Source organism: Lathamus discolor, chromosome 17 (assembly GCF_037157495.1).
Source record: "Lathamus discolor isolate bLatDis1 chromosome 17, bLatDis1.hap1, whole genome shotgun sequence".
NCBI classification, from domain to species: Eukaryota; Metazoa; Chordata; class Aves; order Psittaciformes; family Psittacidae; genus Lathamus; species Lathamus discolor.
In genome coordinates this window covers 3,871,831-3,899,047 of record NC_088900.1, presented here as the reverse complement: position 1 = coordinate 3,899,047, position 27,217 = coordinate 3,871,831, and the positions used below count along the sequence as shown (strand labels likewise).

General features: G+C 44.5%; 1 protein-coding gene across 2 annotated transcripts in view; it reads right to left on the bottom strand.

Moving 5' to 3' along the window:
• Positions 1-26,482, bottom strand: part of UBASH3B (ubiquitin associated and SH3 domain containing B) — a 62,914-nt gene extending 36,432 nt beyond the window's left edge. Inside the window, exon 1 of one of the 2 annotated variants that reach the window (XM_065697063.1) lies at positions 26,208-26,482. In XM_065697063.1, coding sequence (XP_065553135.1) covers positions 26,208-26,371 — 164 coding nt within the window. In that variant the 5' untranslated portion in view covers positions 26,372-26,482. The remainder of the gene's footprint in view (positions 1-26,207) is intronic. The other variant, XM_065697064.1, reaches the window with a different exon arrangement.
• Between the last annotated feature and the right edge of the window lie 735 nt (positions 26,483-27,217).

Below are 27,217 nucleotides of genomic sequence, written 5' to 3'. Positions count from 1 at the left end.
GACTGCTGGATTTGGTTCTTTTTTGCTGCTTGATGTTGACAAATCTATTTATTTCTAGGTGCATTTTATACTGTGCCCAAAATAGAGGTAGTGAGGTCTCTGGCTGCTGCTGCTGCTGCTCTAAGTTACCATAGATTTCTTCCAAAATCTGCTGAAGCCCACAGAAGAAAAACCCCTACAAAAGCCTTTGGGACATCTATCTGAATTGGCCCGACTCTTTCAGGATTGGCAAAAGGATTGTTTAATGTGTGTGCTCCATTTCAACACGGCTACACAGAGGGGAGGGATCTGCTTCTCTGCATTTGGTTTTATCATCTGTAAGATGGAGGAGGGTTTTGCAAGCTGTGGGCTGCAGAAGGCAGTGTGAATTGGACAACACGTTGCAAATGCCACTCACTGAGGTCAGGCATCTCAATGGCAGCCTGAACAAAATCCCCTTGATTTTCAGAGAAGTGGCTCTGAGGACATCAGGCACTCAGTATGTTTGTCAAACCAGGTTGCTTTTGTTTTCCTTTGTAAGGATCTTCCTTTTTAACTTAACAAATCCAAATCTGAATGTCTTTGGCACCAATATTTCTAATTAAAGGTGTAGGCATTTTGGATAAGATCCCACAATATTTGAAATGCCACTGCTCCCTACTGAACTTGGCTTAAAATTAGTAATACCAAGTCCAAAGTTAATTAAAATCACAGAATAGAAACCTTCTGTTAGAAAAACAGCTAGAAGGACTAGAGAGAGAAGATGGCTCTGCATTGTGTGCAATAGCTTATTGTAACTGAGTTCATCCATGCTGCTCTTGAGCTTAAAAGAAATAATATCAATTGCCTGAAAATATCTATCCAAATAAAATTGAGATATAGTGGGGGATGGGAAAAAAAGGTTAAAATGAGATGTTTTTCTAAGGATTGGAGTCAACATCAGCAGGTTTTTAAGTATGTAATTTATAGGGGAAGTGACTCAAATGAAATTATGCACTTAAAAAAATCAGTGAAGTGTTGAGGGCATAATAACCTTTGAATAATTTTCAAAGCCCTTTCATATTCATACTGTTCAAGTTCCTCAATCCCATAATTTTACTTCCTTTTGTTTTTTAATGGAACAGCTCCTAATATCAAGTCATTATTTCAGAATCAATGAGTTTCATTAGAAAAAGCAAAGTCAATCCATACCTTTCCTGACTAGCAAGAAAAGCTTAAAAACCCAAGTTTTAATGTTCTGGTTACTAAATCTCACTGTGTTTAATTCCGTTTCATGAGCTTCTGTCCAGTTTTGCAGCCCTCTATTGGAGTAGGTGCAAGATGGAGAGAAGAAGGGGTCAGAAGCTCAGTTCTTCCATCCCTCAAACTTTGTGGCAGTTCTTCACAGGAATTACTAATACATGGCTGTTAAAAAGAGCTGAAAATGTTCTGATTTCCAACCTGGATTTATTTTTAGGGAGCAGGTTTTCCGATGAAGATGGAAAATTCTGATGTTCTTCTACTGAATATTTCAGCCTTTCCTTGCCTTTGTAATAGGACTTATCTTTTGGTAGAGGTTTCTGAAGGGTCACCTGAAGCCAGGTTGATTTCGTTATCCTCCAGACTATCTCTGGTGGAAGAAAGGTAACACCACTGGATAACCTCCCTTCTGCCTTTGACCCAAAGATTGCAAACACCCTTCACAAAGGGCCTGGAACTTGCTTCAGAAGGAGTCAAACAATAACCTTTCAATGGATTCCATCACTTCCGTAATAAACAAAACACGATTCCCTTTCAAGCTTATCTGTGTGCCAAGTTCTGTGGTTACAGCACAATAGCTGCATTGTTCTTGTATGCTGCAGGCTAAAATGTATTTTGGTAACTGCTGCTCTTTATAACACTATTGTCTGATGACAGTTATTCTAGCAAACCATTAACTCCTTCAGTCAGAGAGGGTCTTCCAAGTAGGCTGGATAAGCCTCAAGAAGTCGATTTCTCCCACTGAGCATTGAATAGAACAGAAAGTAACATAAACTCGGGACTCTCAATATTAGATAACATGTAAATTATGGTGACTCATGCTGGAAAATCATAGACAAAAATTGCACAAAGACTTATTTAACCACCATCTTATGATTTATCTTTTTTTCCCCCCTGTACACGAGTGTGTGAGATATACTCACATATACTTCAGAATAATGCTTCTATTCATCCATCCCCCCAGCCTGAAGCTATCTTGGAAGATATAATATATATATATATATAAAAATTATACTCATATTCGTAAGAATATATACCCCACATTCCCTACTGATCACAAACGAGCCCTGAAACCATTTTAATCACTGGTACATATGTGACAAATAATGCTAATCCCCACAGTTAAACTCTCATGAAAAAACTTGTTTTTTCCTCAAGTACCTAGGTTGCTAATGGGATATTCCCCTTTTACAGGCACAGGGGAAAAACAAGAAGTTAGTGGGTGATCCTGAGCAGTGTGAAAACCAGGGACAGTTTCAAGGTGATGGTTTTCCAGGCTTCCCTCCTTGAACTAAAGTACAAGAAGCACACAAGCCTCCAAGAGCTGCTTGGAAAAAAGGCCAGAATAGGCAGAATATCTGCTCTTTATAGCAGGAAACACTGAGAACAAGGTGGGTTTTTTCAGTGTGTGTGTGGTATTTTTGTAACTCAAGCTCAATCACAGTCAAATTCTGAAAACAAACCAAAAAGAAGAGCTAAATACGTTAACATGAGTTGGAGACCAATTCCACCAGTGACTCAGAGTTTAAGCATAGGAGGTATTCCTTCCTCCTGAATTAGTAAAGCCTGTGCTAACATCCTAAGGAGAATGCCAGTAAGGAGAGGGAAAATAGCAGAGGAAGGTTTCAATTTCTGAAGGACACAGGTTCATCAATAAGTGCTAGAAACCATGTATGGATTTCTAGAGAAAGCCTGAAAGAGTGCATTACATTGTAGAGAAGGACTTTTCGTATTATTCATCCTGCCCATCTCCCCGACAGCACAGAATTGTTCCCGGTAGCATCGTCTCATTTGTTTTCTTCACTTCAGCATTCAGAGGCTCGAGGAACAAGGCCAGCCAGCCTCACAATTAGAAATGTTCTTCCTAATATTGCTGTAATTTGTCTTTGCTTATTTTCATGCATTAGCTTTTATGAACTTCATGAGGCAACCTTAATTGCATTCCCTTCTGGAAGGAGGATTCTTTTCGCATGGATTGAAAGCAGGGTTTGAAGCCAGGCCCCTCAGAGCCAGAGCACAGACCTTTGGCAGTCGCATCAAGGGAGTATGTCCACTAACTGGGAATAGCACTGTTGGTCCTATGTACCAATCTCTTCCCCAGTGCCTGATGCTCTAGCAAAGGCACAAGATTCATATCCCTATCACTCAACCAACGTGCATTTTATTCCCTCCATTCATTCACTACAGCTGCTCTCTGAATTTCCGTGCTCTGTCAATAGCTCACTGCTGTAGGTACTTCAGCAGAACAGTCTTTGATGATTTTTTACTTCCCATGCATTCCGAGCTGGGAATTTACAGGCAGTTTGGAGCTTCCTAAATCAACCTTCATTTTAAAATCACTTCGCTTTGCGAAGCTCTAAATTGCTTAACTTCTTTAGCCTCCTCTGAAAGCTGCCTGAAAGACTTCCTAAGTCAGAGCTATAATGTCCATCCTCTCCGTGCTGAAAAGCAGCCCAGCGTGGGGTCAGTAACTTGCAGCATTATACATACATGGTGCATTACAAGGGTTAATGCTTCTGTCTTTCTAGGAAGCTGTGTGGGTGGACAGGGTGCAGTCCTGCACTCCCAAACCCATCTCGGTACAGGATGATGAAGCAGGCAGTTCTTCCCCATCTTTCCTTGCATTTTCCCTGTCTGCATTCACATGATGTTACCTCTCCATTACTTAGGTGGAGCTTTTTGTAGTAAAAGGCATCGATATATGTATAAACAGTGCTTACTAGCCTGTGACCTTGATGTCAGAGGGAGGCTTTTGGTTCTACCAGCATATGCATTATTAATGCAAATATCATAAGGAGTTGCGAGGAACCAGAGTTTTCTTCCCTTGCACTGTGGTATATAAAGGTCTGTGAAGACAGATCGAGCAGCTTCACTTGTATTTGCTGTGTCTAAGCTAGAGCGCCTTAAAAATGCTGGCATATTCAAAACTTTAATGGATTTTCCTATTAACGCCAGAAATGGTATTTAAAACGGTGAGCATTTTGTATATGCAGTCAACAAAACCTGATTGTGGTCATGCTGTGTGGGCACTAGCAGGCTGTGGAGAAAGAAAGAGCATGCTATGCTCATCTTAGCTTTGAGGGAGGCAACTCATAAACAAATACACATGAAGAGCCATGCACAGGAATGATATCTTCAGCTTTGAAGTGTATGTCAGTGATGTGCCTGTTCTCAGTGCATGAGGCTGGGTGGTTCCTTCCCACCCCAGGTCTCAGTCAACCGCAGCTGTATTTTTGGATCCCATAGGAAGCTTCCTGATAAGGTTTTTCACAGAATCATTGCTCTTTTCATCTTGTAGCATTGCTATTTCCCACATTCTCTCTGAAAGTAAATCCTATTCATACTAAATTCAGGCAAAGCTACATATGCTTTTTCTTTGCTTGTTTAAAAGAGTTGTCAAATTGTCTGCTAAGAATTTTCCCTAACACTTTTAATTGCCAACAATAAGAGGAAATAGAAGGCGAAGAACTGTGGCAAAACGGAGAAGGTCAGTATTGAGGTCTGTGTAATTTACTCAGTCTCCTGCAACAGCGATGTTTGTACCTGGGTACTGCAGTGATTAAATGTGTGATAGATGGGGGGAGAAATTGGCAGTGATACTTGGGTTCATTAAGGAACATTGTCAGGGCTGTAATTCAGGCTCGGGAATGATTTTTGAGTTTGGGCTGTAGACAGATGAAGTTTCACCAAAAAAGCCACTAGGATCCCATGGAAATGATACGTTTTAATGCTAAAATAAAAAGTATAGAAGCCAAGAGTCTGACAAGCCTTCCGAAGCATGGGGAGTCCTTCCTGTCGCTGAAGGGACAGTGAGAAGCTGCTCATGTATTGTTGCAAACTGATGTTATGAAGGTACATACATAGGCCTGAGAAAACAGGAATTAGAATAAGCTGCCACAACGCCCCATAAAGTTTGATCAAAGCCAGCTCAATTGTCTGTATCACACAGAGAAGTTAAAAAGACAAGAAAACCCCAAGCTTGTGCAAAAGCGGGGAGAAATGTAGAGGCTAAAGGCTGCTCTAACCACTAAGTATCAACTTCATTGCCCACCCACCTCCCACACAGAGCTAGAAATAACTTTAAATAATTTATTTAAGTGTGTCTCTATTGCAGTTGCATATTTAATGACTTAAAGGGACAGTGTTTCACTTAGGAATAGGTTTGAATTGTCCATAATTTGAAGATAAGCATTATTCCTGCACCCTATTTTCTAAGAGTTTCAGAATGCTTTACAGTACAGTGCATCAAACTCTATGCTGCCATCGCAGGCAGTCATTACCCTTATTAACAGAGAGAGAACCACGGCACGAATAGGTTTAGTAGCTAAACTTCAAACGTGGTAATTCAGTGAGAGAACAAGGAACAAGCTAATTCCCCTGTCCTCCTCGCTGAACATTAGAAGAAAAAGAATATATCTCATCTTTCTTCTGTTCCCCATTGGTTTTCTGCTTCAAGAATTGTGTTTTCATAGATAACATATTCAGGGACTTAAGGACAAAAAGTTCAGCAGGAATGTTAGTAGCAGAATGATGGGGACATCAAAGATAAAGGAAGAAAAAAAGAAGCATCTAGAGTAAAATTTCATGTTGGAATTATTTAATCTCATTGGAGATGAAAACATCTGACTTAGTATTATAAATTATATTAATCATGGTGAATAGTTCATGTCTTTGGATCTCTGTCCTTTTTGGTAAAAACTATTGCCTTGATAATGGTCACGGGTTGGTCCAGCTGCTTTCAGGGAATTCTGATTTTCATGCTGGGCATATCAGTACCCTTCTAGAAATTAATTTGGCTTTTATCAGCATAGGAATAATCCTATATGTGGCTTTTTTTATGGTCATTTTGACCTTGCAAAGGGCAGGAAAGCTGACGAACCCGTGTTCTGGCATGCTTGCTGTTTTGCCATACCGTGTTGGATAATTCATATGAAAGAAAAAGAACCCAAACCCCCAACAAGCTGAGTTGGTCATTTCTGTGCTTACAGCTTGCTAGGAATAGTATGTCCCCAGAAAAGGGAGAAAACTTAAACTTATACTTCTAGTATCATTTTCCCCATCCCCCTGAAAGAGCTCGGCGCCCTCAGGGCAGGATGCTGCATTCCAGTGCAGTGAGGCACTACAGAGATTCCACAGCACAGATAACCTCCCAGTGCCACAGATGAGTTCTTCAGTGTCCAGCTGGAGTTTTGGCAACCCTTTATGGAAATACCAAAATACAAATTCACACGAAGTTCCGCAAGTCCTGTGAAATTCCTCTTTCCTTTATCCAAACACTTCCCCTGCTCTCACCAGTCCCTTTTTATGCCTTTACAGCATCCCAAGTGTCCCCTTTTTCTGCCAGCAGTGAATCCATCTGACTTGTAGAATACCATCTTCCTCCATGCTTAGATTAAGACAACTATGAAATAGGGTGCTGCCCTTGTCTGTAGGCTGGGATATATATTGGGTGTCCCCATATGAATATAATTGCCCTCAGCCTTGTGGTTTTGACCCATAGGGGAGTCTTGCCTTGGTACTTCCTTCTTACAGTTGTCTAGGAAATACTCAGAGAACCACTTCCTGTGCTATTGATGGCGTGAGATGAACGGTACTGCTGGTTTTGCATTCTTCTGGGCCTCAGCAAAGAGCATGTGCTACAACCATTTTGTTAACAGAGGGAAAATCATGATCTTTAAAGCACCGTCTTCCCCTATATAAATACATGGTGAAGAAAAGCTAATTATAGCCCTAGGGCTTGACAATTATCGATGACAAACACAAGCCCCCAAACCAACCCAACAGCTTCTCATTTCCAAGAAGTTATAGAAATGCTCTTTTAATGACACAACACCTGAACTACATCAGTTGCTTTTCTGCTGACGCTTACCTACAACGAATCACTGCTCAGAGGGAAAGCAGAAAGCGAGGAGGGAGTCAAGCCCTGGCAGCCGTCTGAATCTCAGGCATCTTGCTTTAATTTCCCTTTCTTAGTGGCAGATGGTAGCTTTGCAGGGGTGTTAAATCTGCTCATAACTAATAGGGTGTTGTTTCTTTGAATGCTCCATCTACTTCCACAGGAACAAACCATCAATTCTCACTATAACGTGGCACAACCCAATAGTCAAGAAACTATGATGTGACTGGAAAAAAGAAATAGAAACAAACCACCTACATCCCCCAAACCTCTATCAAATAAACAGTAATAACCCAGAGTTGTTTACCATACGTTCTCCCATCTCATGTATGCTGTCAGTCTCAGAGTTGAACCTGGTTCCCCCGAGCTTTCACAGCCAGGCGCCTCGGGCATGCTAAAATACTCAGGCTGGGAGAGATGCTTGAACGTCCTTCAGCCCCGAGCCGCTGTTTGTTCAAAGGATAAGACACAACCCCTGCCCTGAACTACTCACAGCTTAAACAGAGAAGACAGAGCATGGAGTAAACAGTATAGCATCCGCGGTACCTCTTAGCATCAAAGAGGGATTGGGTCAGATATATCGCATAGGGCTCAGCCCTTGTTTTACTAAGCTTTCCTTTCACAAAGGAGTGTAATTTCTGCAGCAGATTGTGGCAGGGGGGACCCAGTATTTGCTCATTCACATGACTTTCAGCTTCTCTCCAAAACTGAGAAGTGACCTGTTTGTGTGAAGCTTTTTCCGTACTGTCAGCAGCTGAACCTCCTCTCTCCTACAACCACTGCACCTGCGAAGAGCAGAACCACCAGAGATCACAGCAAAGCAGCGCTCAGATGCTGCTGAGCTTTGAAGTGACCCATATTTGGATTTTATTCTGCCTTCCTAGGACTGCAGGGAAAAGTTTCAGTTCTAATCCCAGCATCTGGTATGCATTTGGTTGTAGAATAAAGGTTCATTCATACTACACAGGCAGATTTCAGTCTTTGCTGTCCAAGTGCTTCTGCTCAAACTCATCTGGGTAGAGTCCTTATCTCAGTAGCCTGCAATTGTCCCTGAACCTTCTGGCCTCTCCTGTTTTGCCAAGGATCATCTTTTCCTCGTGAACTATACTCATGGAAAATCCTCTTGCAATTGAAGTGACCTGTCGTGGGGAAAGAGGGGTAAAAGTGCAGCTACCATCAAGTCACTGACGGTCATAGCATGATTTCATGACCCAGCTAAGGGTCCACACACTGCCTGCTCCTCGGGGGACAAACCACAGCTTTCAGAGCAAGCTCCACTCTCAAGTGCCTGGGACGAATGAATAGACAAAAGAGACACCAAATGAAAGTAAGGCGTTTTCCCACCCACATAGCAGATACAATGACACCTTCTTCTGCTACCAAAAGATAGCCCAGCTGTTTATTAGTCTTAGTCACTTTTAAAACATAGAGGCTGTGACCTTTCCACTCAGGTTGAAGGAAATCGAATGGCAGGGATCCCAGTGATTTCACGACTTGGCTCCGGTTCAGATTGCAGGCTATGTTAACTGCAGGACAAATCCTGAGGTCCTTCCAGTTTCTTGGTTGTGCAGATGTAAGCTCACACGGGGGTACTTTCTTCTGGATTAACTGCACAGACCGAAAGGGCACTTTGCTTCCAACTATTCCTGTATTGTTTCCCCCCCACATTCAATTAACTGTTATCATCCATCCAATAATAACTCCAGCTAAGAATCGGAGGATTTGCATATATCACACTCTTACATGATTCTGTAAACCGGTTTATAAGTGTTCGTCCCAGAGCTGGCTCAGAGAAGAAACACATGACTGCGCTGCCTGATAAGGGCTCGCTCCTGTTCTTGCTCACTAATTTTGGATGTGTTCAACCTAGGCTGAGTTCAGAACACTTTAACACTGAAGTATTACACAGCCATTGCTGCAGACTGGAGAATAGGGGAACACTGAGCAGCAAGAGGGAGACAAGATTCTCACCCTGCAACTCTTAACTCATCTTTTTATCTAAAAGGAAGAAAGGGGGATTTCCCACTTCTATTGAATGTCTTTTTACTTCCCATTAAGAGAGAATGCAGCTAAATAATACCTAACGATCTCAGTTTGGCTGGATTCTTGCCGTAACTTGTGTCCTTAGCTCTCCCCATGCCCTTCAAAAATCAGTAAGATTGGACTCTTCTAAAATGGCATTTGCTATGATTTATTACAAGCCAGAACTCTGCTCCTACTGATTTTCATGTGTCTTTGCAGTATCATCTTTGAAATTTCCCCATAATATGCTCGTGGCCTCAGTGTAGTACTTGATGGGGTTGCAGCAAGCAGATGCCCAGCCCAAATGAACTACGGATTTGTTAATACCCTTTGAAGGCCAAGATTAAAATCTATCTGTCCTAATACTTCCTGTGCTGTCAAAACTTATACGAAGGTTAATAACCAAGTTTCGTCAAATACATTTAAAAGAGCTAAGAGTATGCCATCTCCATGCTTTTCCCCAGATCTATCCATTTTATTATACAAGCAGTACCCACACAAGTGGCTGAAGAATAAAGGGCTTAGGTGTCTTTGGGTGTCTGTGTGGGAAGGCAGATGTTTGCCTTTCCCCCCTCCCAGGTAAAATACAGTCCTGTCTGCTGAATCTTGTTTGCTAAACGCAGGTTTGGATGCTTCTCACATAACTAGGTGTGTTCAACTACAATAAAAGCTTAGGAGCCTTGGGCATCCTCTGGAGTTGAGTTAGGTGGTTATTCAGGCGGTCGGAGATATGAGTTTAAAAGAGGCAAGATTGTGCTTAAAAACATAAGCAAACCAACTCAGGTACTTTTCAGACAGTGCATTAGTGAGTGGTGGAAATTACTGGCACATCGTGTTGCGGAGGGTAAAGTATAAATGCATTAAGAAAAGGAAACTTCAATTAGGATCAGCTTAATGGTGGCTTTCAAGACTTTTGGGCCAAATGCAAAGTTTGGCTCAGGAAATTTCCAAGTTGCTGACTGGCACAGACTAAGTACAGAAGAACGGCTTTAGTGGTGTATTAACCTAAATGAACCTCTCATCTAATGGGCTGTGCAAGTCTTGTATTTTTATGTGTGCACACTAGAGGAAGGGCAAGCTGTTATTCTTTATAGCCTGTACAAATGATTTCTGACATCCCTCATATCATAGCAGGCCAGGACTGATGACTGAGTCCAGTGTGATAACTGTGGTAGAGCCCCACTGGCAGCAGGGGATTTGGACTGCTCATTTATCACGGTGCAAACGTGATCAGAATTAAGCCCATTCATTTCCTGAAACCACTGGCTCACATCCTGTATATGTTCAGCCATGCAATGGTGTGCATCTCTTAGATGAAACCACAGAACACGAGGCCTTGCAAGGCAATATATACACACCACTTTCCCCAAACCACCGCTCATCTCAGTAAGGGTCTGAGGGTGACTTGCTGAGCGTCCTTTCCTTTTTAAGCCCTGTCCTATATGTTGTTTGACAATAGCCTGCTGTTAATCCAGGCCACAAGTATTTCAGCCAAGCATGGCTGAAATGTAATATATTGTAGAAATGTAAGATTTTGTTAATCAGGCATCAAATTCCTATGAGTGAGGTCAGAAAGACATACCCCATCAGAACAAATATGCTGTAGAACAGGTCTGTGTTTCTAGTGCCAGCACTTGCATGTATTTTGCTTGTGGTTTAACACTGCAGACCCTCGGCAATAGATCGCTGGCTGGTTGGGATGTGTTGCTCAGCTTTTGTCAGAGGAGTTTGTCATCAGTCTCCAGGTTCTTTTCTGACCTAAGAAGCTCTCATGGCTTCTACTGCCAGTTCTGATGGTTTGGTTTGGTTTGTAGAGCGAAAACAAAACAAAACCAAACCCCACACACTGGCCACAGATTGCTGCCGACTTCAACTGTACATACCCTGTATACTTCATTGTGTATACTTACTGTAGGAACATATGCTAGTGTATGCATATCTAAGTGTGTGCATATGTCTGTATATATATAGTAAGTAGGTATAATACCGTGTATTTTTACAGCTACCAACCCTAAGTAATTTTGGGGGTTTTCAGCACTATAGATATGTTGTATTTGAATAGATATGTGATTGCCTTCAGATATTTTTGTGAGCTAGATAGTTGCAGAGATGGAAGAAGGCCTTTCCTTTCCTTCCCTTCCCAGATTCAACAATACACAAGAGACAAACTGCCCCTGTGTCATTCAATGACGTGTTCCCCAGGATAGTAGGGGAGGCAAAGCAGGGAGCAAACCCCAGTACCAGTGTTAGCGTGTCGGAAGGGGCCTCTGCTGTCTTCTAGATACTCTGTCCTATTATGGCTTGTAAAGGTTATGGAAATGGGAAAAAGTCAGAAGTGCTCCTTGGCAAGACACCAGAAGAATGTGACTTCGCAGCAGCTTTAAAACTTCCAGAATTACTGCTTCTCTCCTGCATCATATAGAGGAAGGGAAAACAAGACATAGAAATCCTGTATTTCAACATTTCTTTTCACCTAAGGAGGGCCAGCAAACTCACCTGTCACCAGAGCATGTTTCTGTAAGCAGAGCTAAAACCAGGAATAGCCACTGGTGGCAGATTTACAGCTCCAGATTTCTGACCTTTGTTTCCTGCCCAGAGCAAGGACAGTTGTGTGCTGCGCTCTGTCCGACATGCTCCTGGGAGTGGGAAGGGATGGAAAGGGAGCCAGGGACTGTATTTCTGGGATGCATTCAGTATGCTGTCAGCAATTGCATCATGCGAATAAGAGATTCTGCAAAAGCAGAGATGCTGCGAAGGAAGAGAATAATGTGCGATAGCCCCAGCAAAAGCTGCTGTTGGAGCATGGCTGGAAAGTGTTAGCATGACGAGGAGGAAAGGTTTGCCACGTGTTTACACTAATGCTGAAAGACCTCTGTGGGGAGGAAACGTGGTGAAGGATAGGTTCTGCAGCTGGACAGGAGGTCATGATGGACACAACCCTCTCCACATCTGCTCTTCTTGTTTCCCCAAATGCAGCTCATAGAGACAAACCTCTGCAAACGTGTGAGCTGGCCCTGAAAGCTCAGTGGAGCAACAGTGGCACAGAGCTGGATGCTCACAGTGGTTCAGAAACCTCCTAAAAGTCAAACTGGTTACTGGAGTGCTTTCTGAAAACTTTAACTGGTGTCAGTGAAGCACACTGCTCTCTGATACCCAAGAGCTGGGTTTCCTATTGCCATTGGCTTTAGGCAGCCGTTTTGAACATGTGCAAAGTTGTAAAACGACTGCTATTCTGACAGGCTGCCCACTGTGCTTAGCTTGCAGAGGGAAGGACAGAGCAAAATATTTCTCTACCTCAGTCCATCCCATTCACTGAAATCAATGGGATGTAAACATGTGTTTAGGGCTTTCTTGAATGCGAACCGAAATGTGTCCATCTCTGAATGTCTTAATAGATCCCATTCAGCCATCAGCATAGAAGATTCATTGTCACCAACTATGGCAAACATTTACACATTCTCTTCTCAGCCCTGTCTTCTCACCAGCTGAAGCCATGCCAATCTCGCTGGCCGGGCTAATCACATTTTCTGGCTGAGGCTGGTTTATAGATGACTTGGATATCACTAGCACACAAGTGAGGGAAGAGAATCAATGCTTACAACCTGATTCAAAGGCTGCTGAATCCAAGGCTCTTCAAGCCAGCACTCTCTGAATGAGTCTAGGCACAGATAAGCTCTGATAGCGATTGATTTTTGAGGGAAAGGAGCTGCACCTTTTGCTAGGTTTGAAAATGAGTTGTTTAAAAGCAAAGGCAAAATCTATGCAGGCTTGGGGAAGGTGACTGTGGACATGCAGGGGCTGCAGTGCAGCAGGCAGGCTCCAGTCTCTAATGAAGAGAATTGAGAGGGGCTGTACTGAATATACACAAGTACTCTACTGTGAGAAATGAGACGGAGAGAACTGATAATGAAAATGAAGAACTTCCTTTGATTATTGCTTCTCATTTCCTACTATGCGATCTACATCTTTAAAGAAAGCTCTTCTGTAGATGTTAGATCCCCTCGCCTCCTTGTGGTTTGAAGATCTTAAGCACTACTAATGAAAAAGAAAGGTTAACCAGAATAAGGTAGAATATAAGCCTCTTTTTTCCTGACTTACATGTGACATTAATGCAACGTAAGACCACATGTATTCCATTTCAGTTGTGCACGCATTTGCAGGGATGATGAGTATGACACATCTGGGATTGGGTGTGTGAGTGCTCACAAATGCCTGTTTTTACATGTTTAAAACTGAAAAATCGAAAGCTGATGTTGAAAACAGAAGCTTGATCCTCTTCTACTTGCAGTTTCCCTACCTGTGAAATGGGGATGATGCTAACACTCACCACCCTGCCTAGTGATGGTGAAGAAAACTGCCGGAACTTTCTCTGCCTTCCTTACAGCGCAGTGGGTGGCAGAACATTCACAGTTATTACAGGGCAATGTCTGTACTTGAAACCCTGCTCCTTCACAAGCAGTAGATCAGGGACCTAAGCAACAGCCTGGGCAGTGGGTACAGCAATAATTAGAGCCAAATAATGGAATGGCACATTTCAGAGCAAACAGGATGCGCATACACACATAAGAGAAAAAACCTTCCTGATTAACACCCAAGAGGAAATGAAATTAGAGACACTAATCCAGATAACCAAATCGAGCAGCTCTAACGCGGGATGGCAGTTAGCTACAGCAGCAAAGGACCATCAATCAGCAAAACTCCACCCTGCACCATAGTATTTAAAACCCAAATAGTTTCAAGGCCACGAGCTAGCCATGCCTTTACGCGCCTGAGTACTCTCAATTAAAACCAATACAACTGTTCATGTGTTTGAACTTGAGCAGCACGTTTGAATCCTTTGCCAGGCTGGCACCTAATTCCACCCTGGTTTTCCACCTTGAAAGCGGGGCCTGGCGGCAAAGCCTGTGGAAACCTGTGTGGTTCATCAAAGGATGACGCTCCCGCTGCCTAGCGTGCTGCTGCAAAGCTCAACCTTGCCTTAAACTTCAAAAGCCATGGGGATGTTTGTGTGCTCTTAAACTGCTCCTCATCAGTGGAAACAGCTCTGCGCAGACCTTGCAGGGTGTAGACGGGATGCTGATAGGATTTACCAATTGCTTTCACACTGAGCACGGGTAACCAAAAAGCTGTAGTTTTCAGGAATTTTCATTCCAACCAAAAACTTGTGTCTGCTGTGACAGGTACCTTGAAGCAAAGGGACAATTATCTAGTCACAACATTCAATCCCATTTGCATAAGCTCATCTAAATTGTTCAACTGCCTCTAATACTTTTGTGATTAGAAATACGCTCCGCAAATAAACTGACTGCATGTTCCTGACACTCAAGACTAACGTGTCGCAAGAGAGGGAAAGATAAAGCAGCATGGAAAAAGGATTCCTTCCTTGCCATTACGTACACCCAGCCTATGAAACCACAATATTTTGTGTCTGTTACTGAAACGAAAGTCACATCAAAGGTCCTTTAAGGCTTTGGGGATATGGTGCAGCAAAACTGCACTAATATTTAGTAGGTGGAAAGTTGAGTTAGATGCCTGGAACAGTATCTAATTGCCACATAAGAGTACGTTCTTGCGTTATTTATGGCCTGATGGCAAATCCAAATTACTGAGGTCTAAACCCAGTACTGCAAGAGAGTTTCTTTGTGTCCTCAGGCAAATTCCTTACAATGCTTTCACACTTGTTGGGAGGTGTTTAATTTGCAGAGACACTGAGCATCTGTGAGCGATGGTTTTCCAAAGTGGTGGCTGACCTCAGGTAATCCGTTTTGGACCTGTGAAAAAGGCTTGGTTTCCAGACACAGCAGAGCACTCACATTTCATCGTTAGTTTCTTTCGGTGTACCAACTATCATTTGAAAGGAAAAAAAAGCCCAAAACCTTGTTCTTCTAGGTAATGTTTGTTCTCCTCAGGCAGTAGCTAAGCAGGCTGCTCTGCAGCAGCTCTTGCTGCATTGCTCACATGAGCTTCCTGTTAGATCTGACAAGGTTTTCCACTGACCTTTAGATGTCAGAAAGGATAATAAACAGACCTTCGTGACTGTGTTCTCCCCACTGCTCCCCATTCACACAGAAATAAGACAGGGCGGCTGGAATTGCATGTTCTGGTGTACACTGCCCTCATCCCTTCCCATATGCGCATAACCCCTCTGGCCATCAGGAAGGACCGAAATGGTGTCTCTGCCACCCTTCTCCCCTAGAAAGAGCTGCTGACAGCAAGTATGTAAAATCCTTAAGCTGTCATCCAGGGAAACCCTATGACACCCCAACAACCTCCTGCTGTTATGGTTGAAAAGAGGCATTTTATCTCCATTTGTCATGCAGGCTGGTGGAGCACTGGTGGGGGCGAACGGAAGAAGGAAAGATCAAGACATGGCAATCCTGTTCCCATGCTAAGGGATCTCTCAGCCTAACAGATCCCAGTACTTCCAAATGTAGTTTTGCCAGTCTGGCCTCAGGCTCTCACAACCTGTGTGATCCTAAAAGACCTACTGATTTCTTCTTACCTGTCATCATGTTTTAGCTGGGCAACCTTGGCTCTACCCTTTCAAAGTTCATTTTGCAGCAGATGGGCCTATCTAAGCACGAAGTGCAAGCAAAGAAACCAGCAGCTGGTCTCAGGAGTTTCCTAGGAGAACATGAAAAGGATCACAGCAGGCTGCCCAGCGCCCTTGGTAAGGCTGACTCACACAAGAAGCCTGGCAAGACACGTTTCTTGGACACTTGAGTCATTAAGACGCAGCCTAGGCTAAAATCACAGCGGGAATGCTCTAACAGATGTTCCTCTCCATGCAAGGCACCTTCAGAGGAGTTAAAGGCTGGGTATAAATGATGGCTGGCAAATATTGGTAAGCATATGGGAATCAAAGAAAAGCCCAGTCACACCATGCACTCCTAACATGGCATTCTCCCCCTTAGAATTCCCAAGGGCTTATAGTCCTTTGATCCTGATGAGGACCAGCAGTTTTAGGGGAGGATGCAGAGGAAGTTGGAAAAGATACACTGACCCCCAAAGTCAGGGTCTTTATAGTAAGTTAAATCCTCCCTCGGTGACAGCATCTAATGAGCTGCTCTGGGAAGCTGGAGGATGAAATGGAGAATTCTCACAAAGCGTGACCTTCCCATTTGCAAGTAGAAAGTTTTACGTTAGGGAGAAAAGAGGAAATACCATGGGTGAGTGGGTCATTTCCCCCCAGAACCTGCGCTATTTTCATCAAATCAAAGTGAGACTTAAAATACCCTCATACAGATGGTTTCAGGTTGGTGTAAGGGGCTCAAGTTGTGCAACTCGCCCCACACAGGAGACCTCTTGCACACAGAGAGGTTTAAACAGGGTGGATGATGGATGCTCCTGGAGCAGTGAACCTGTACTTGCTGTCATACTGGAAGGAAACAGCATTAGTTGTCCTGCACCATCACAGCACAAGCTCTTTGCGTGCATGATTCGGGTCTCTGTAGACCCATCCTGACTCATCCTTTCCCTTGGCTGACGTGTTTCAGACCCAAATAATCAGGGTAGCAGGGGAGCCTCCTGCAGCCCCACTGCCCAGGAGACCTTATTACATGCACCAGCTCTGGAAAGCACTGTGAGGTCCTGGTGCTCCCCTGGCACACAGCAGCAGGGCAGCAAGTGCTGCAGCACAGACCTGGAATCTTTACTAAAGACTCTGTTGCCCCACCATATAAATGCACTGTGAATAGGCGAGAAACACCTGAGGTTTGTATTTTCCCTCCCAGAGGCTTTGATACTGATTCATATTTACAGGTAGGCTCTTTGCATTACCCGAGTGGTGCGAAAAAACCCATTTCTCTAAAGGAAGCTTTCATAGCAGTGGAAATTGGGTTATTTCTGGGTATGATCCTCAGCTGGTGTGTATTAGTACGGCTCCAACAAAGTAAATGGTGCTGGGCTGGTTTACACCACCGGAAGGCTTTGCCCTTTAGAACATGAATGCATTTATGATACAGCCACGCTATGGGAAGGGTTGAAGAGACTGTAAAGGGAATATAAATATGTATTGTAAGGTGCAGCTGTAAGTTAGGTTTGCTCCAAGGCTTGTTTCCGTTGCCCACAGACTAGTGTGAATATGAGCCAGATCCAATTCTTGTTTAGTTTGAGATTTCTTTGAACTGACTGCAATTTATCCGTGGCTGATATATTGTGATTTGACACTCGCTAGGACTTGGCAGCTACTCTCAGGAAGAAATATTGATTGTGAAGAATAAATTCAATATAATAGTAGAACAAGGGAGCAGGACATCATTGACACCGTTTACAGCCTGCAATTCTGGAGCGCCCTTTGTCTCGAGCGGATGGCAAATGTTAATTAAGGTGCCCTCTCTGGCATCGAGCAACTTGATGCATTGTCTCATTTGAAATGTTTCTGTCTGTAGAAGGGGAATGACACTTATTCCAAAGTAGCTGTTCACAGCAGTGCCGTTCTCATGCAGCTGTGAATTTCATCCATCAATCTAACTCGCTGTAACTACGGGTAACGACTGGGAGTACAGGGTTTTGGAGGCAATGCTGAGATCACTGCCTGTCAGCAGGAGATGATACTGTCTGCTTCCTTATGTGGCCTCTCCCTATTCACTCTAGAGGCATTTGCTCTTTCTGGCTCCTGTTTACATTGCTGGCTCCTAGAAAGGGATGATGTTTTCCTTTGCTGTTTGCACAGCCCCCCAGCACAACAGGACTGTGGTACTTAGAAATCAGGCTTCTACTCACTGGTGCAAGGGGAAAATGGCACCAGTGTTTCATGGCAGCATAAACTCAGGGCTTGAAATTTGCATCATGAAACCTATTCAATCGCTATGAATAAAACGAGGACCAGCTTAGAAGAAAAACAGTGTCATTTATCTATCTGAGGTATTTCCAATGGCATTTAATGCAGCCCCCTTCATGCTTCGTAGAACTGTATGGAGCATCTTGATCTCAGTCATCCAAGAGAAGCACGTGCTCAAGGGCTTTGCTGAATCAGGCCATTAATGAGATTTGTGTCGTGTAGGAACTTGCTCTATTTCATTCGGTAGAGGAGAAAGAAAACAGTCATTTTTACAAATCAGGAGATGAGAAATCTCTCTGAAACACACCCGCCTCTACACCGGCAAGTATTGCACAGTCACCAGCCATGAGCTATTAATTCTGCACTATCATGAACTGCAGAGCCTAGCTAATGCTACATGAAAGGGAAAGAAGTGGCACTTGCCTTGCATTAATAGCGGGGGGCTGATGGGTATGAGTGAAATACACTTACAACCTCTTTGGATGTCACGCTATGGGAGGCCAAGGTATTTATTGGAGCTACTGATCGTGGGATATGCCTCTGCATTCATAGCACAGAAGACAGATATCCCAACATTTACACAGGGCTGCTGTTTGCTCAGCCACATGCATAACCTTTCTCTAGCATTTTCCTGCTAATCTCCTGCTGGCAAGGTATTGGTGCTGGCAATGAAAGCAGACTTCAGTCTCAAGGACCTGAATGTGGTGTCTGGGGAAAGCAAAGACATCAGACACATCTCCTGTCACTCATTGCAGGTTCCGGTTTATAATTGCTTGTTTCTGTCTAAATTCTACCTGCTGCATGGTGGGTGATAGAAACCACTCAGGACCTGACAATACCTGCCAGGGTACTGTCATATCTGCACAGCCAACTCTGCTCTCCGTGCCAATCTTTACTCTTTTGGGAATCCCTGTAAGAAAAGGGGCTTTCCAGGGAATGGAGGAGCAACGACTCCTGTTGGCTTAGCTGTGTGAGATCGGTATCTCTTGGCTCCATACCATGAGTTGTGGGTATTCAGGAGTACCTTAAAACTTGTCTCCTGTGAGTCCTGGGACTTGTCAAAGCTTCAGGAGATCTTAAACACTGCTTGTGTTGGCTGTCAGCTGCTTTGTTGCACTGACTTTAGCAATTCCCTCAACCCATCCTATTATTTGTTGCTGTTATTTTTTCCCCCTCCACTTTATGCTGCATTCAGTCTTTGTGCGCGACTGGGCAGCTCAGGATATGGCAGGGACAGAAAAATGCCAAGCAAAGCCAAGGCCTATTCTTTCCAGGTCTGTTTATATAGGGGGTGAGTAAGACACAGGCGCCGCGGTGCACCCCATTGTAATGCACAAAGCCTGCAGCGAGTCTTGGTGATGGAATCCAAAATGCTGTCAGCTGCTAAACTACAGCTCTTTTGATGACTCTGCTTGTTGAGGATAATTAGACTGGTGCAGTACAGACACACACACGGATGTCTCTATTCTTTTTGCAATAGCAGAGCACATGCTGGGAATCCACTATGAGCACCAGCTAAAACCTAGGGCAATGTTTTCAAGTGTGAGCAAGACTTGAGAGGCAATGATTTGGTTTCAAAGGTGACTTTAAAAGCACAGGTTTCATCAGGAGCCAGCAGAGTTAGATCTTGACATTTAAAAGCATCAAATTCCTATTTTTGGGGGGTAAACTTTCGCTCATGATCTGCCAAACCCCACAATTTCCCCCTGACTTGAGCAGTAATCTAGGAGTAAACTTCCAGTTCTGCAGAAACAGGCCAACACGCTGCCTCTGTCACCAAGCCTCCAAGGGGAAATAATACTCAGCACTTTATGCAAACAAGGCTCCATTCAAATAGTCCATGCTGGGTATCTGGAATCATGAGTTTCTCCAGTGAGTCTTTGTCCTGAGAATCTCATCAGGAAATTTAAACTGGCTCCTGACAGTAGTATCAGGTCTGTGAACTGGGAGAGAAAAAGGGACTGAAAAGGAAAAGATAACACTGATATCTCTATCACTGATACATAGCTTGAAAGGCTATTGCAAGCTAAGGATCAAGTTACTAACTGGTTTTTGATACAGAAGGCACAAAGGCTCTGTCAGTGACAGGTAGGGTCTGGGTTGTGCTTTCTGAAGCTCCTCTCCTTCCTAATGTACAGGATAGGATCAAGTCCAGGACCTCTGCTCCAAGACACAAAACTCATCAGAAAGAAGCACAAGCAAATGTTTTCTTGCACTGTGTGGTTTTTAATACCAAATTGAACTAAGTACTCGGGGACCAGCAAACTTTCTGACATCTCTTCGAGTGTTTGCCAAAGTTAGAACACATCTCAGAAATCCAGGGACTGCCGTCTTCTGGCTGACTTCCACTGAACAAGGAACTCGCTGCATATGGTGATGTTACTCAGACATTTCAGTCTGAGATCCCAACGAAGCATGGTGTGTGAAGCCAATATAAATGCGTGTTGGTTTTTTGCTCTCCTCTGAGCTTGCCTTCTGGGCAGCTAGCACTTCTGCAGCAAGTATTGCAGTGACTTGCTGACCTTGGCTCTGCTGTGAGCAATCTTTGCAGAAGGATTTTCTGTCCCTAAATCATTTTCTCAATATTTTTGGCAGAAGCATCTTCTTTGTCGATATTGGACCTGAGTATCTGATTGTTCCACTTCTCCCAACTGTCAGATATGATTAGTGCCAGTTATGTATACAGATTCCAGAACTGCTGCAGAAGTATGGAGTGCTACTGCTGCCATTATAATTTTGAGCGAGATCTTATCATGGGAATGACTCCTTCAGCCTCTGATAAGACAAGGTCTCTCTCCATTTGAAAATGTTACACAAAGGCATGGAAATGGATGTTCTACTTAGACCAGATATCTAACTCTTGTGATTAAGCTAATAGACTGACACTATAGATTTAGGTGCAAATGCCAGCCTAACTACAGATTTGACATAGATATTAAGCTTCTCTGTGCCTCAGTTTCCAGACAATACAGTGGAAATAGAGAACCCTCTATGTTTTATCACTTTGGATCTTCAAAGTAAGGAAGTATGTCATAGAGATCTCTCCCACATGTTGGAGCTGCTAGCACATAACAGTCCGAATACTGCAGTAACCATCTCTCTGTCCCACAGCAGAAATGTGCAATAAAGCCAATGGAAAAATATCCATACACAGAGCAGCCACGAGTCTCAGCCCCTGATGTATGTTTGCTCCAGCCTTTCTCCAGTGCACCTTCCCCACAGCTGCTAACTCAATTGCAGTATCCATGTTCCACTGCGCAGTGCAGACCTGTTGGATCCCTTCCAGCACAGATGTACCAAATTGTTACGAGGCCTCAGTGCTGAACCTAGGGATTGCGGTACACAAACTAGACCAGTTAATTGCTCAGGCTGTTGCTCAAGTTACAATGTGGAATCTCATCCATTAAACCCCTGCATGGGCTAAGAGCTGTGCATCTCAGAACTGAGAAAAGCTCCAACCAGCACATAGAAAGGGAAGGTCACAGCAGGGAAGGCAGGTCTTGTCCAAGTGATGTGCACCTCTAGTGAGTTCTCCCACCTTCACTATTGGTAGAGTGTAAACTGGTCACAAATGCTCCCGACGAAGTTCCTAATCAAAAACATCCAGTGACCTGATTCATGGCTGATGTGCAGTACTAGAAATGGTAGTATTTGGCTAGATGCTTTCTCTTCTGCACAGTCCAGTGGTTCTATCCAAGCCCAAAACTCACTGTCTTGAATGACGAGCACAGACAGAGCATTAGGGGAAGCTTTTGCCCAAGCTAAACATCTGGGTTTTCTATTCAATAACTAAAGACTTCCTCCAGTGCTGTTACCAAACTTTGAAATCCACTTTCAATGCAGCCTTCTAAACTTTGCTTCTAGAAACATTTCCTTCCATTGACTTCATCACTCAGGATGGGGTTTCCCTCCACACCCCAAGCCAGCACAAGTCTCTGTGAATCATGGAAACGCTTCTAAAGCTTGAGCTCAAGTGGGACTTAGTGGATGCCTATGTTTTGGGCTGCTCCTTTGTAGTAAGATGTGTTTCAGCCAAGAGTATTTGCACAAAACTAATACCCTGCAGGCAAGGCCGTGAAGGAACAGAAACCACTTCAAAATCGAAAGATTATCTGCAGCACTTTTTTTCCATGCAGTATTTTCCCCACTCCAGCTCAAACCCTAGAGGGATGAGAGACTTCGCAGCCTTTCTGTGCTATGTTGCTAAGTCTGTTACTAGGCAAAACATGTTTAAGCAGCCTAGAAAACGTTTTCAAAACACAAGAGAAGATTTTACTGTTTGTAAACTGGATCTGAGCTTCTTTTCTTTGACAATAATGAACCTCTTAATACTCCTCAATTCTCGTAGTTACTGAGAAAGCAAATCAAAATCAGACTGGCTTGGCTCTATTTGAGTCCAGGGGAAATTGTTGTACAGCTTGGTGAATGAATTAACTCCTCTTCATGCCCATGAGCACAGAGTTAAACCCAGGTGGTCTTTTGTAGGTGGGAGGAAGGGGGAAATGTGTAGCAAAGGTGAAGTTGATTCATGCTAAACTGTACAATATTCTTGTCTATCCCATTTTTATGGCAGGGAAGAGATTTCGAGTATGTTTAGCATCAGCAGATCCACTACACACTGAACCAACATCATGGACCTCTATGTAGAAGATGGTCCCCTCTTTTCAGGCTGAGATGATGGGAAGGAACATCAGTTTAGTTTTAGAAAGCTTTGCTACCTGTGCCAAGTAGAGTGCTCGTCTCTTGGGCTTATCACACAGAGCATGGCAACCGAAAAAGCATGATGCCTCTAATTTAAGTGCTCTGTTCTATGGACAGTGATTTACCCAGTTTGAGTAATGACAGGGGCCAGAGAATTATCTTCATTTTTCTAGGCCTGGATCTCTTCGGAAACAGCACCTCAGGGCTGTGGCTTGAATTCAGAGTTGCATGCAGAAACTCAAGTAACATTTGATATTGTATGTATTTATCTATTCATGCACATATGTGCACCCAGAATCGAAACAAAACAAAAGAAGGATTTTTTTCTCATCCTAGAATTTCATCTGTCTGTTTTGGGGGTTGTTTTGGAGGAGTTTAAATCCTGACAGGAAACCTTAAAACCTGTGAATCACCAAACTTGCTGATTCTGGAGCCACATTGATTTCTGCACCGTGCAGGCTACAGGTTTTCTACTGCTTAGCCCTGAACTAGTTCCAATAACTTCATTTTGGTCAAAGGCCTTCTTCCATCCTGAAACAAACTGCAGCCCATCACTAAATTTCCCTGTGTTTAGCATTTTACAGTGATACACATTACACATAGATTCTTTTAATTGCTTGTACATGCATAATAGTTTTAAGTGATTTCAATTGAAACGCTGTGGTTTCAAGGGCCTGTAAACCACATTGTGCTTCCCTTTCTATTTAATAGGAATACTACCAACACCTATATAGGGATTATCACACAATAATGAGAGGTGTTGGCAGTCAGATCAGATTTGTGTGTGCAACCACTGACAGTAGATCCATTATTCTATGCTTCTATGCTTATGATGTACAATATTTTGGGAACAGTAGTTGTGTGAAATCTCTTTCTAGAGGAAGCCTGTTCTTGTGTTAAGGGGGATCTGGTTAGACTTTTGCGTGACCCCAGCTGAAATAAAAGGCTTGTCTTAGTGCCTGAATTGCAAAATGGCAATCGTAACATCACCTTTGCCTTCCTTCCTTGTTTAAATCAGAAACTGCTTGGGTTAGGGACAGCCGCCTCCTGTGTGACTAGACAGTACGTAATGTAATGGGATAATTACAAAATAAAAAGGTAATAATTGTGCGCTGATGAAGAAAGAAAAGTAGAACAGCTCTTCACTGTAATAGTCCAAAGCAATGACATACTAAAGTGGTTTGAGCAATTGCTATCCACAGGTAAGTGCACCCAAAGGTGGCTTATACTGCCCTGCATCACCATGTAGTTTACAGTAGCCCAGCTGAATGGAAGCTGTCGCTGGGAAGGAGGAAAAGATTCTGACAGACAGACATGGACCTCCGAGCTCTTATTGCTGTTATAAACTGTAACCAGGGAGAATCAGATAATGAATGATTTCAGTTTCGAAGAGACAAAAGCTGACCTGCCCATTGGTAGGGGTGTGAGGTATGTGAAGTTATCGAGCTCAATTAGAAGCTGAAAGTTAAGCAATGAGAGTACTCCCCAGGATCTCAGTACCGTCTCTATACCGCATCTCAAACCAGCATTATTGTCATCTCCAGGTAGCTCCTGTGTCTCTTACCCTGGCTTCAACTGTCCTCTCTGTCCCCTGCCCTGGCCAGTCCTCCCAGCTCAAACAAGAAGCCAGGAGGCCACCGATGCCAGCAGCAATGGCATTTTGTGACACGGCTGACAGACCAGCCTGACAACCTGGAGCTTTGTTTTGCATAAGCCATCCAAACAGATGGTCACCACTTCGAAGCATCAGCAGCATCTACAAGCACAGATCTGAAATCTCCTGTTTTGCTGAACTCTGCCTCCTGTTGTAGCTGTGGCTTTGACTTAGAAAACAGGGGTGGGAGAGTTTTGGGACAAGACTCAAAAGGGCTTTACTCTAAGGCTACTTCTCAGTACCAGTTTGGGGAGACACAGTGTTTTTACCTCTTTGGCAACCCGCTTTCTCACTCACACTTACAGAGTAGTATGCTGCGAGTTACAAAGCAGCACGGGGAAGCAGTGACCTTTAGGGAATGTCCTTTTGCCATGCAGCCCTCTCTCATGCTTCCAAACCTGTGTGCCATTCCATAGTGTACCTTCCTTGGTGGTTTGTTGGGGTTTATTTCTCTCTTGCTTCTTATCTGATTTTCAGTGGTGAATTGTTTGTAGTGTTTCCAGTGGGCTGGAATAGCCACTATGATGTGAATACTTCACATCAGGAGCATGGTCCCCCTCCCAGCAGACGGCTGAGTTATCAAATAGCGTTCTATTGCAGTACCTTGCCTTTAATATCAAGACAGTTTTACCCGTCTGGCAGATTATATTTGCAATGACTGCTCCTTGTAGTTGAGGATGTTCTATGCCTTTCTCTGGCTTGCTGTCTGTGCTTAACCCTTCCTATCCTGCATGATGAAGCTTTGGGTCCATTTTTGTTCAATGCTAGCATTTTCTTGGGCAAGAATATGAACCACAGACACAGTTCCTCAGCTAACATTTAGGTAAGACTAGGGCTGACTGTCAGCCTTGATGGCACTGTTGTACAGGTAAATAACTAGTTTCATTCATAGTATCAAGCTGGTTTTTCCTCTGGCTACACTGAAAGATGCACATCTGTTTTTCCAGGCGAGCAGAGCATGAAGTCACCCCTCTCCTGCTTATCTCCACTTGCATTCATTGTATGTAAATGCTGTATGTTGATTTCAGGAGATAACTGTATAGATCACTGACAGGCATAAGGAACATAAGTAGGACAATGGAAAACGTATGTTAGATTTTCTGTATGTGCTAGGGGATCCACACCAATCTCATGAATCCCCAAATGACATATGTCCTTAAAACTGCACGCGTGCATCTCTATAAGAAACCTGCACAAAGACACTGTAAAACCACTGAGTTCTGACTGGTATCAACAGCGAGAAAAACTTAAATAGATCAAGGAATCATCCAAATCCCCGCTGGTTTCATTTGCATCCTTAAAGCGCACAGTCCCATTTTGGGAGTCACTATGTTTAAAACTGGAGAGTCATTAAGTTATCGTTAGGTTGCTGCCTAATCAATTTAAAGCGTTAGCACACGCAGGGAGATTACACCAGGGCACTGCTAAATTGGGCAAGAAAAACCCACCACTTTGGACAAAAGACATTTCCTTCTATTGCTCTGTTCCTTTTTGGTTGACTCGCAGGCGGATTAAAGGCAACCTCCCTGGTGACCGAGTTAGCCAAAGCAATTGCGTCTTTAGGACCCCCTATTTTCAAAGCCTTTTGGAAGGAAGGGCTTTGATTTCAAACATTCGCCTTCCTGGCGCTGCCCAACTTTCCAGCGCTAAGGGGACGGGACCCGCTGCTCCCCGGGACGGCACCTGCCAGCCCCCATCCCCCGGTACCCCGGTTGCGGGGCCACGCTCCTGCCCGGGGCCGCGGAGGGAGATGCCCCCGGAGCATCCCTCGGCCCGTAGAGCATCCCCGGGCCGCCGGAGCTCCCTCCCGCAGGCTCCGGCCGTGGAAGCAGACGCAGAACGGCGCCCGCGGCTCGCCGTAAAAACGAAACGGGGTGGTTGGTGGCGGTGGGGAGGAGAAAGAGCCGCGGGGAAGGGGCCGTGCGGCGACTTACGCCCGGGCTTTGGGGAAGCCCATTGACAGCAGGATCTCCAGCGACGAGCCATGTTTGATGGTCCCCGCGCGGTGCTGCCGGTTCCGCCGGGGGATGACTTTGCTGTACAGCTCCTCTTTGGCAGCCATGGCGTGCGGTGCGGGCTGCCCGCGCTGGGCCATCATCACGCAGCCATCGCCGCCCGCGCAGGGCCATGCACACCCGCAGCGCCCAGCGCCCCGCCGGGGGCCGGGGCAGGGCCCTCCTCCTCCTCCTCTTCCTCCTCCTCCTTTCTCTTCTTCCCCCTCCTCCTCCTCCGCGCCCACCCGCCGCCACACGTGCGCGCCCCACGCCGCCACCGGGGACTTTGCAGCGGAGCGGAGAGGAGCCGCTCGCTTCCCCCCACCACCACCACCCCCCCACCGCCTCCGGGTACCGGGTGTAGCCCTGGCCGCAGCCAGACCCACGGGGCTCCGGTGCGGGGGGGTCCGGGGGACCCGGAGCTATGGGAGATGCTATGAGCAGGATCGCTGCTGGAGCAGATAGGAGGTGAAGGCTTGGTTTATAAAGCAAAAGCACTTGCACAAACAATTATTATTTACATTTTTCTGGGGTTTAGTTGTTTTTATTTCTTCTTATTTAGTGCAATATTGACCCGACTGCACAGGAGAGAGCAGAGGGGAGGCAGGGTGCTCTAGGACTTCAGGGGCTCTGTGCGCCACTCACTGCCGCCTTGGTGTGTTAGCACTAGTGGTTAAACTAGGTGTAGTTACGCAAAAGAGTTGTGCTTCAGTATTTCTGCCTCAGTCTTAGGTTTCTGCATCCTTCCTGTCCCTCTCCAGGCTGTCACTTGGGATACACGGCCTCAGAGCCTGTCAGTTTCAGGGATTGCCCTTCCCAGTGTAAGGTCCGCTGTGACAGAGCTCATCTCCCATGCAAAATCTGCCTGTTCCTATGGGCTGAGTGGGCCAGCTGCCGCTTTCATCCTAGTTGTATTTCAGCCTTCAGTTTGGTGTGTTTGGGCTGTAAAG